This window comes from Lissotriton vulgaris, chromosome 11, assembly GCF_964263255.1.
Source record: "Lissotriton vulgaris chromosome 11, aLisVul1.2, whole genome shotgun sequence".
Lineage (NCBI taxonomy): Eukaryota > Metazoa > Chordata > Amphibia > Caudata > Salamandridae > Lissotriton > Lissotriton vulgaris.
The window spans coordinates 634,149,145-634,161,489 of record NC_141699.1 but is presented as its reverse complement, the minus strand read 5'-3'; the positions used below and the strand labels follow the sequence as shown (position 1 = coordinate 634,161,489).

The window sequence follows — 12,345 nt, the reverse complement described above, 5'->3', positions numbered from 1 at the left end:
ATTTTTATAAACACTCGTCGCTTTCTGCTGGTCAGTCTTTCCCTGGCGAACGCGGCAGGGTCCGTCCTGGTCTGACGTGGGGGTCCAGGCTCTTGCGGTATCTTCACCAAGCCTTATCGACCCAGGTGGCTCCGGAGGTGTTGTTGCCCCAAAAGAAAAGAAAAGAAACCGAGATTTAGGGCAAACGTCCTCTTGCTTTTCACCAGGGGCCGGAAGTGAGGGAAACCGCGGTGCTTCGGGTTTTCTAGTTAGGAGGGGGTTGAAGAGGATTGGTGCTCGTGATCGGGAGGAAGGAAATTTACAGTATTTACACTATGTACAAGGAAGTCTGTACACATATGGCAGGGTGTTTTGCTAAGCAGGAGGGTTGCGTCTTCCCACCCAACCCGCTACCTTCCCCCGTACCTGGTCGAGCCACGCTCCTCCCACAGAACCTTGGCGGGGCGACTCGTAGGGACTTTGGCCTCCTGGCTTGCCGTCGATGCTCCTCCGTTACGCACACCTCTCCTTCGCTTCGTCTTCTTCCTCTGGTATCACTACTCTCCACTCCGCTCTCTCGCTTTCCACTCCTTCCACCTCCAGGGAAACGTCGTCCGCTGACTTCCTGGTTCCGCTTGTTCTTGACGGGTCCTGCGTGATGACGTCACATCGAGGAGGAGTCGGGTTAAAGGAGCTGTGTGTTGTTTCGTCATCCTGCCACCAAGGGGGTCGTCCGTCCTGTATCCATTCGTCAGCAGGAGGGGATTGCTGCATAGAGGGTACAGAGGTGGGTGAGAGGGGGACGGCGGACCACCAGTCCTGTAATTCCTCGGACCCCTCAGTCGTCTGACCCACCCCGTCACAAACATGTAGTCTTAACCTCATATACCTACTGAATGAACTATTCACAATTTTTTTGGCAATAACACACCCCCACCAAACCACATAGACATTCATTTACCCATACAAATACTCAGTTAAGAAACCAATAACAAATATAGACTTTAAATAGCAATTAAGACAAAGCAATAAAAACTTTCACACAGTTTAGTAGCTACACATTATATATAGTGAGTCTCTAAAAATTAGTCAAGGAAACAATCAATGACACTGTTACTAAATCCACCATCCACACATTTATATTTATATATCCACTCATACTTCGATGCAAAGTAGTGTATTTATAATACATATTTAAATATCAAAGCAAACCACATTCACTGGATGATGTCATCAGTGATGTCATTCGAGATGTCATCAGTGATGTCATCAGTGATGTCACTGACCATGTCATGAATGATGTAATATGTGACATCATCAGCAGTGGATTGTGGCCCCGCGAGTTATAGTGAGTACAACTAAATGTAACAGGGGAATTTCAATGGTTTTGTATGAGTAAAATGTCCAGCTAACTATAACTGGTGTGAAACCTATGGTTTTTTCAGTGAATTTCAAAGGTTTTTTAAATGCTAATTCCTAACTATAACGAGTGTGGAACCTATGGGGCCTTACTTACTAACCCCTTGCGCCTCCGGAACGTCACTTTTTGTGACGTTCCGGTGGCGCAGAAGACTGAGTAATATTTATCAGGCAGGACTAAGCCACTTTTTGTGGCGTAATCCTGCCTGATAAATATCAGTCCCTTTAACGCAGTGTCCTGCGTTAAAGGGGCGTGCAATGGTGCTGCTGGGGCCGTTCCCAGCAGCATCCATGGACTTGAGTAATTTATAGCATCCTCAAAGTCAGTCTTTCAAAAATTCCAAAGTATAGAACATGATAATCCAAATCCAAATGTTTCTCAAGAAAAGTCATAAACCGTGTCCGTGGGTCATATCTGCCCAAACGCCAATATTCCGAACGATTGAAAATGACTTTTCCTGAGAAACATTTGGATTTGGATTATCATGTCCTATACTTTGGAATTTTTGAAAGACTGACTTTGAGGATGCTATAAATTACTCAAGTCTGCCCGAATTGTGTGGGTAAAATTGATACCTAGTCACTTTGAATAAGAATGTACTTACGACTCGTCTAACATTTGGAAGAAATATCTAGTTATATGACAACAGGATACCGACATAACTTGAAGGAAATAGGAACGCCATGAAGAAGTTCTGTTGTACAGAACGAAACACGTCGGCTGGCTGTGGTACATAAACTTAAGGAAAATAAAAGCATTTGAATATACACCAAGATTCAGCGCTTCAATAAGGACTCTGAGTGATATGATTTGATTGGACTTGTTGTGCAAGTGGTGCTGTGCCAAACTTTGGAATATTCTCCACTACACTCTATTACTCACTCTCTACTACTCCACTACTCTCTAATACTCACTCTCTACTACTCATTCTCTACTACTCTACGACTCTCTACTACTCTCTCTCTACTACTCACTCCCTACTACTCACTATCTACTACTCTCTACTACTCACTCTCTACTACTCTCTACTACTCACTCTCTACTACTCTCTCTACTACTCACTCTTTACTACTCTCTACTTCTCACTTTCTACTACTCTCTATTACTCACTCTCTACTACTCTCTCTACTACTCACTCTCTACTACTCACTCTCTACTACTCACTCTCTACTACTCTCTACTACTCACTCTCTACTACTCACTCTCTACTACTCACTCTCTACTACTCACTCTCTACTACTCACTCTCTACTGCTCTCTACTACTCACTCTCTACTACTCACTCTTTACTACTGTCTACTACTCACTCTCTACTGTTCTCTACTACTCACTCTACTACTCACTCTCTACTACTCACTCTCTACTACTCACTCTCTACTACTCACTCTCTATTACTCTCTCCTACCCACTCTACTATTCACTCTACTACTCTCTACTACTCACTCTGCTACTCTCTTTACTGCTCTCTACTACTCTCTATTACTCACTCTCTACTCTCTATTACTCACTCTCTACTCTCTACTTCTCTCTCTACTAGTCTCTACCTCTTTACCTCTACCTCTCTACCTCTACCTCACTACCTCTACACCTCTACCTCTACACCTCTACCTCTACACCTCTACCTCTACACCTCTCCCTACACGCACACATATACACATATATATAAGCATATGCATTTATATATATGTATGTGTATATATATATATATACATACATATAAAAACATATATAATCTGCATATCTATATAAATACAAATATAAATGCATGCCTACATATACATATATGCATACGTATGCATGTTATTTACATGCAAGTTTGAAAAACACTAATAAAAGCAAAGCTAAAAAGCCACCTCATTACAAACAGAATGGCTTTAACTTAAACGAGGGCGAGATCTAGTGCATTTTCAATGCTTGTTTACTTTGGTTCCATCAAGAAGGCATTCAGATGTGTCACACATTTGTCATAAATTCTGAATGTTAGCACTCTAGTTGCTCATTAGATCACTGTAGTAAAGCTACTGCTCACCAGGGAAGTCTGCTGCTGGTATTCAAAGTGCATGTTTCTGTCTGCATGTCAGAATTTGTTTAATTAAATAGAAGAGGATTTGAGAAGTCAAAATGTGCTCTAATATTTCTTTCTTCAGCACTAATCATAATTTCTATGGTAAAATTAACCCCTAATTTTGTTCCTTTGCAAATTAAATGTTTTAAGTGTTACCACTTTATTCCAATCAAGATGACTTCAGGTGTGCCATACTTTTGTCATAAGTAAGACTGTTAGCGCTCTAGTTGTTCTTTAGAACATTAATTGGGCTATACTTGGGCTACATCTGGGGGATATTTGTGCTACATTTGGGCTCTTTTGTCTCTGGTGGCCATCTTGGGAGACTTATTTGTTATGAAGTTTCCTAATTTCCTCATTTACTACAGTCTCCTCAGTAGGAAATACTTACAGTTTTCTACTTTGATTCCATCAAGAAGGCATTCAGATGTGACACACATTTGCCATAAATTCAAAATGTTAGCACGCTAGTTGCTTATTAGATCACTGTAGTAAAGCTACTGCTCACCAGGGAAGTTTGCTGCTGATATTGAAAGTGCATGTTTCAGTCTGCATGTCAGAATTTTTTATTGAAATAGAAGAGGATTTGAGAAGTCACTCAAAATGTGCCCTAATTTTTCTTTCTGACGCACTAATCATACTTTCTATGGCAAAATGAACCTCCTCATTGTGTTCCTTTTTAAATTAAATGTTTTCAGACTTACCACTTCATTCCAATCAAGATGGCTTCTGGTGTGCCATACTTTTGTCATAAGTAAGACTGTTAGTGCTCTAGTTGTTCTTTAGAACACTCTGGGAAGCTGCAGTAGAATACAAAGGAATCAGCTGACAGTCTCTGTCCTTGTTGGATGTACATGTTTTACTGAGAATGTCAGACTTCATTCTCACATGACAGAGAAAGATAATGTGAATTTACAGAAAATATGCTTTCAGTTTAGCTTATAGATCCTCTTCCAAACCACTGTGGGAAAAGCATGAGATAATAGTTTTCTTTCAAACATGATTCTTGATATCCCAGCAGAAGGCTTTTTCACATGCTAAAATCACGTTAGAACTCACCACAATTTCTAAAATGAGTATGGCACCATCAAGAAATGATTTATAATGTAACTAAAGTCCTAAAACCTTCTATTAACTGCAATGCTTTTTAATGAGGTGCTATCATGTATATTGGTCCCAAGATGGCTGCCAACACTTCTTGGATGAAGTGCTGACAGCCAATTAGATCTCACGATGAGATGTGTGGTTAGGCTCCGCCCAGATATATATATATATATATATATATATATATATATTTTTTTTTTTTTTTTCTCAGGAACTACTGGAGGGATTTACACAATTTAACCAAAAGCGTGATCTGCGTACCAGACCCTACCATTTTCCCAAATGTGGTGTAATTTCGTTCAGCGGTTCGGGCTGTAGCCGTGTCTAATCGTCCTATGGAAATTAACATGCGGAAAACACGTTTTGGGACCCCCTTTTTTCTTGGCCCCCGCTTGACGAATATTCCCAAGACTTTCAGGGAAAGAGCGGAGCGGAGCGGGCCATCTTCTTTGAGAAGTTCGCGGAGATTCAACAACCGGCGCCAAAGTTATTCCCAATAGAATGTTGCGGATTTCCTATTGAAACTAGGTCCTAACTATAACTACCTATTAGCTATACATATATATATATATATATATATATATATATATATATATATATATCCGCAACAAAGGGCACTCCTGAATCACCAATGTCTCAGCGACCACACGAGGAAAGACCAACGAATCCCAAAAATGCTGGCAAAAGGTACTTTCTTTCAAGAAGGTTACAGCAGCGTGGCTGACGACGCGTTTCGGGCGGTTGCCCTTGATCACATCCTATATACATATCACATCCTATATAATATATTTATATATATATTACCTGCTGGCAGTCACCAGTAGGTAGTTATAGTTAGGACCTAGTTTCCATAGGAAATCCACAACATTCTATTTGGAATAACTTTGGCGACGGTGGCGAATCTTCGCGAATTTCTCCAAGAAAATGACCAGCTCGGTTCCGCTCCTTCCCTGAAAGTTTGGGGGTGATTCGTCAAGTGGGGGCTGAGAAAAAAGGGGGGTCCCAAAACATGTTTTCCCCATGCAATTTTTCATAGGGACCTTTAGCCAGGGCTACAGCCCGAACAGCTGAACGGAATTACACCAAATTTGGCAGAGAGGTAGAGTTTGGTTCGCAGATTGTGCTTTTTGTTAAATGGTGTATATCCGATCAGTAGATTCTGTGAAAATTACAAGTAAAATCATAGCGATATCTAAAGACAGAGTTCTACACGCGGACGGAGATCCGTTCAATTACGAGCGCGAGCTGCATGCTGATTGGCTGTCAACTGTCTGTCAACACTCGAAACCAGGAAGTGTTGGCGGCCATCTTGTGCCTCAGTAGAACCGAGTCACAAGAAAACAGTAAAACAAAGTTGAGAAATAAGGAAAGGGGGCAGGGTAGAAACATTCTGACCCTATAGGCTTGCTCAGGGGGTCATACATGGATTTTTAGGGTCAATTTTTAAATACAAAATCGCATGTACGCGTATGGTACTCGTACGCGGGGGAAAAGGGAAAAAAACTAGAAGTCCGTTTTATTCATTAGGTCTCGGGGGCAAATTGCAGAGGCAATTTTTAGAGCTATATTTCTATGACAGTATGTAAAACTTTCCATTTTTTTCCTGCATCAGTTGTACTCTCTACGCATGCGCAGCCTTGTTTGCAAGTGTACTTTTTTTCTACTTCTTCATGTTCGCCAAGCAAACCTCTCCTGATTTTAGGTATTAAATTTGCTGCTTTCTTTTCCCGGGTCGTGTGTGTCATCCGGTGCTGTACTTTTATAATATATTAATAAACATATTGTATGTATATTTATTTGAAATGTAGTGTCGAGGCGCCAAACGTTGATTACATACTACGTTCAACCGCCATTTTATTAGTTTTCCTCCATTATTTTTATTATATCTGTTAGTTTCATTTTACCCTGCGCATATTTTCTCTGTGATCGATGAGATTTCGGGCCATAGACACCACAGTGTTTGTCCTTGGCCTCCGATCTTATCAGACTTGGTCACACGTATATCTAGAAACTAATTTGAAGGATGTAAGCCACAGCCATTACAAAGCGTGTTCGTCAACAAAAAAACATTATTAAGATTATGCGTTTATTATGCATGGTAAATGCATACTAGTTGTAAAAGCATGTGTGGTAAAGCGATATGCGTGCTAATGGTTTTGTGGTGATGATCACGTGTGCTTATGAACCGGGTATGGGCGTGGTGGAGTCTAGGGCAGCAGGCGGAGGGCCACGCAGCTCCACTCATACAATATAGAATATAGGATTTTTTAAAGTTAAAAAAAATGATTTCATAATTATCCTAGATTAAGTCTTTTGTTAGTATGTTCATTAAATACATGAATATATGTTTTTAAACAATTAAAAACATTTGTGTGTTTCGCGTACGGGGCGCCGTACATGACGTCACACGGAAGCTTTGATGCGACGCGTAACGTCAGAGTATTCGTAGCGTATGCTGAGAATGATTAGCAGTATAAACTATGGTGCAATCACTCTCTCACTGTCAAATCAGAGCATAGGGGGCGCTATGAGAATGGTTAGAAGTGGTCACTCATTGGAGATCCAATTCAGGTGTGTGGCTTATCCACAGTATCATAACGTTATTTTTTAACCTGTTTAAGTTTGAGGTTTGCATGAAATAGAATGCTATAGGCAGATATGGATGTTTAGGCAGCGCTTATGTCCATGAAGCTTGGTTATTACCATTTACATATAGGTGCTTGAGGGAGGGAAAAGAAGTCTATCTGAATGGCGAGGATTGCACAATAGCAGCAGATCACTCCTTAATTTGTAGTCACATACAATTGCATGGCTCTTGTAAACAAGATGCGCCTAATTTGGACTGAGTTTGGAAAGGTAGTCCAACACCTGCTATAATAACAACGTTCAGTTTACTGGAAACAGCAGTTATTTACTTTGAAATAATGGAGATTGTTGTGCAATGTTAGCAGGTATCGCTTACATGATTACGGTAACTGAGCGTGTGGTTTGATTAAAAAAAAGTTGTGTTAACTCCTCTGCATGGGAAGCTGGATGTTTTTATCTGGCTGTCGATTTCGACCTTGAAAGCAGAGTCAACCAAATGAGTCGTATAAGAGCGCTATTGTCTCAAAAAGAGGTCGCTGTTATATCTGCTACAGAAACATTTGTCCTTCATGTAGCAAACACCCGCACAGAAGTGCATGATTTATTAAATACAGACGTGCTCTTGAATTTTGGGGAGTTAATTTAGACTATCTTTAATGTGTCCTTGACTACGGGGTTACCTTACTTTTTTAAAGTTAGAAGCAGTGGCCTTGTGACTTCTGTAGAAAGTATTTTTGGTGTCTTGTCGGTGTTGTTTCATTAGATTTTTTCCAGCATCTTTGGTGGATTCTCCTTAATGCTCACATTAGTTGCTGGTGTGCTTGTATTAATTTGTTTACTTAAATATGGATGCACATCTTGCAGCAGACGAGAATATGTCCCTGTTGTTGCTGGTCGGCAACCGAAAGCTTAGTTATTACGGAGCTCTGCCTCTGGCTACATTGAGTGCAGTTTATGGATTATCGTTTCGATTTTCCTTTTTCACATGCGTTAAACCTGTCTTCTATTGCCTGAGCTGCGATTTCGACTGGGCCCTGGATTTGTGTCTCTGCAGTACGGTGTCTCCCAACTCGGATTATGATCCGCTGATGAGCCCCTTAGTTGCTCATGAATTGCTCTGTTCTGGCGGTGGGATTATGGCCTTAGCAGCAATACATGGAATAATGGGACTTTGGAATATTTTTGCAGCAGCGCATGACTTCTTGGCATGCAGTTACATTGAAGATGACCCGGGTTTTCCTCCGATGGTGATAGAGGCTCCGGTTGTTGAGGAACATGTATGTTCATTCCCACTATTTAATTGGATGGCTGAAATGTTTTCAGATGAGAACAATGACTTCCTCTTGGAGGCTGTTGCTACATACTGTGCTTACACACTGTTGGATTAATTCTTTATTATTTAGCTACTGCTTTCTATCAAAGAGCGAATAACTTTGAGTGATGTCATAAGTGATGTCACTGACCATGTCATGAGTGATGTTATATGTGACGTCATCAGCAGTGCATTGTGGGCACGCAAGTTATATTTAGCTGAACTAACTATAACGGGAGAATTTCAAAGGTTTTGTATGAGTGAAATGTCAAGCTAACTATAACATGTATTAAACCTATGTTTTATTCAGTGAATATATATATATATATATGCCACAGCAGAATATCGGGCACAAATACACAATATATCAAAGCAATATACCTAGTGAACCTGTGGTGGGACAGAGGCACAACATTCTCCCACATGAAAGGCCATATGTGGGAAGACATTTTTTGTACTTTTCTTTCTGATGCTGATACTTCATCTGATTCCTGACTATACCAATAAACTGAAGGTGAGATGCAGAGCTCAATCCTTCTTTAGCATCATCAATGCCCATGATTTTAAACATTTCTTATACAGCGAATCATCGTGAAATGCTGATTCTATCACAATTATATTTGCCATCTTTCTTACTTCTGTTGGAAGCCGGATGTCAGTCCGTGCACCTTTTTCAAGAAGTACTTGCACTGCGTAGACATCTGCTGATTTAACAGCATAGAACAAAGCGTGCATGGGAATACTGGAAACGTTTGGGTCTGCACCTCGGCGTAGAAGCAATTCAATTGTAGCCCATTTCTGCCTGTACCTAAACTCAAACAGGAAAAGAGATTACAAATAACGCACAACAATGGCACAGTATAAAACCGTATTTAATATTTCAAGCCATATATACAGTAGTAGAAAAGCCTGGTTTACTCAAACGGAACTGTCTTCTTTTGTATAAAAACAAGTTACTTACCTGTACACTGTGGTTCTCAAGTATTGATATATTTGATAGATTCACATGCTTGAATCTTACCCGTCGTCATGGTGGACGTACCATGGTAACAGTAAAAATAGCAGTATTAAAACATCACCATAGACATCCATAGAGCAGAAAACTCACTCAAGTAACCTTTCAACCTTTTTTTTATAACATCCAAAGTTCAGCCAATCACAGCAGAGACCTCAGAGTTCCCTTTCCCTGTCGAACCACCATACCTCAGATTTCTTACTGCATGTTGTGTGATAGGGAGTCTCCCTGAGCTTTGCTCAATTACAGTATTCTATCTTCAACTTTTAACCTCCAGTCCCAGCTTCTGCTACTTTCAAGATACTTCTGGACTATGGGGTGTTAGACCTGTCCGCCCTTTGGGCGGTCCCTCCTATTTATTTATTTATTTATTTTGTGTCCCCTTTTTGACCCTCAATCCTTTCATTTTTGATGTCCACTGGAATTTTGAGGTGTAGACCTGGGGATTAGGTACTCCTTGACCCCATGGTTCCTCATAGTCCTAGAAATCCTTCCTTTCCGGAGGGCAAGCTAGTTACCCAAAATGGTGGCCAGTAACTGCCATAACGGTTACTTCAGGAAAGGGACCCATAGGGTAGCATAGGGATACCCTAGAACCTTTCAGCTGGTTCTGGTAGCCTGAGGTCAGCCTATAAAAAGTTCAGAACCAGGTCGGCCATTTTAGAGAAGCATTCTCAGAGAGCTGACTGGAGTGCAGTCTGCTGTGAATAGGAAAGGGTGATCCTGCCTGGGTTGATGGTTCTAAAAGGACCGCTGCCAGTGTGGTGAATCTGCCTCCCTATCTGCTGAACTGACCCAGCTGAGATAGTGGCTGAGGGGGGGGATTGACTTCTCTTAGGAGTTGCTGTCCGGCGGCTGTTTTCCCCTCCCCTACCTATAGATCTGGCCCCGCTTAGATAAGCTTCTCCAGAGACTGGCTCAGGTGTCACTACACAAAGGGGGAGCTGTAGTGGTGAGTGTGGCCTGGGGACACTGTCTGGTTGCATCTGAGGAGTAGGGGCTGAGATGATTCCCCGCCCTCTCTATCCAGCATCAACTTGACTGATAGGGTTTCTATTAAGTGGTAACCCCGTTCACTTACCCAGGATCACTGGTGCCGGGGAGCGCTGGGAGGTCATCCTGTCGCTGAGCCCTGGGAACACCTCCGTAGGGGCCCCGCTGTGGAGTAAATGTTGCCTGTGACAGTGGGCCGGGGCATTCTCCTTTGAGGATCTGTGGCTTCCGCCTAGCGTAAGGGGAGATTGGCCATCCAGCAGATGCCTGGCTGAGGAGAATCTTGTGGTGGGGGCGTTGCCGAGGGTAGCGCTCCTAAAGCTGCGCAAGTCAAGTGGAGGGAAGGCCTCTCTCCCGGAGTAGGCGGTGACGCACCGCAGTGACCCCTTTCCGGCGCACTCTCAGTGGAGGCAGCGCCGATCTGAAGTGACTTCCCTTCTGCGCAGGACCAGTGAGGGGGGGGCTTGGCTTCGTCGAGGAGATGCCGTTTAACAATGAAACATCGACTGGCGATCCGAGGGAGATCCCCAGCCTCAGCTGACGCGCCAATTTGACAACAGGGGCGGCTCGCTTCTGTCAGGAAGTCTGTCGGTGAGAACGGAGACTCCCTGTGGCAGTAAGAGAACAAGGAACAATACTTCAGGCTACAAGTAAGCTGGGAATTGGGGCTCTGGCGGGACACAAACGTGGTGAGGTTACGAACAGGAGCCAGGGGTTCATAAGTAATAACAGGAACCATACTTCAGAGGCAAGAGACTGGCTAAGCTTATAACGACTGTTTGACCTTGGAACCCACGGAACAGAAGTCAGGGCATCGTGGGTTATCTGCTCAAGTTCCAGAGTACTAGCCGTGTATGATACTGGTTTTGTCCCACAAGGGGGTAACTGAATCTGATTTCAAGTGTATAATTGCCTGTACCAATCCTATTGAAAGGAACGTGTGAGAATATTGCATTGCTGGGAAGAGGCATCCACTTGTTCCACTGAAAAGGGGGAGGCTAGAGGGTATGGTAATCATTACAAGGTGACTTCCAGGGAACTCTAGTACTAAGTGAGAATTGCCGGGATCATTCATTCTGAAGGAGAAAGTGTAACATCAAATGCAATGTAATGTTAAGATTTCTTTTTATTGATGCAAAGAGACTGATGCTGGAATATTTGATATGAATAAGTGACAAAATTGACAGATTAAATAAGGGAGAGTATACAGAATTCTTTTATAAAAGTGAACCGTATTTTCCTAAAACTGGTGTAGCATAGTTTTTGAATGGATGGACGCTGAGTTACTGCAGGGTGTGACGCAAGCTTAACACTTTTGCCTTTGGATTAGTCCTTACCTATTCTGTGCCAAGCTACCCTATGTGGTCTGGAGACCCCAGGTCCAACATGGGGCATATTTACAAGCCCCTTGCGCCACTTTTGCGGCACTTTTCCCATGTTAAAAATGACGCAAAAGTGGCGCAAGAGGCTTGTAAATCTGCTCCTATATATTTTAGAACATTGGGTAACAATGTTGTGCAAGGGAATATACTTTCAGTTCATGGTTTTAAAATGCAATAGTACAGCCCTACAGTTTCTTAATTGTTTGAAATAAACATATTGTGATAAAACGTTTCTTGACCAGAGGAAGACTATTAGAATAGAAGGCAGAAGCTGAAAGTTGTTCTTGTTTTATGCCATAACTGTAGAGGTTTAGTTTTGAATACGTATCATGTTGTGCTACGTGCGAGAACTCTCTTGAGCTTTTTCAGTCCTTAAGATGTTGGCGCTTTTCACGTGGTCACCCAGTGAAGAGCAGATATCACAAAGTGGAACAAAAGGTGAGCTGGAAATCCCTGCAGAGAGTGGGTTTCTGTGTGGAGGATCTTGTAC

The 12,345-nt window shown here is 42.1% G+C and overlaps 1 protein-coding gene across 1 annotated transcript in view; it reads right to left on the bottom strand.

The window, feature by feature from the left end:
* Positions 1–12,345, bottom strand: part of ANKMY1 (ankyrin repeat and MYND domain containing 1) — a 661,439-nt gene that overhangs the window by 423,796 nt on the left and 225,298 nt on the right. Inside the window, exon 9 of the mRNA XM_086943729.1 lies at positions 9,102–9,273. Within this exon, the coding sequence (XP_086799855.1) occupies positions 9,102–9,273 (172 nt within the window). The remainder of the gene's footprint in view (positions 1–9,101; positions 9,274–12,345) is intronic.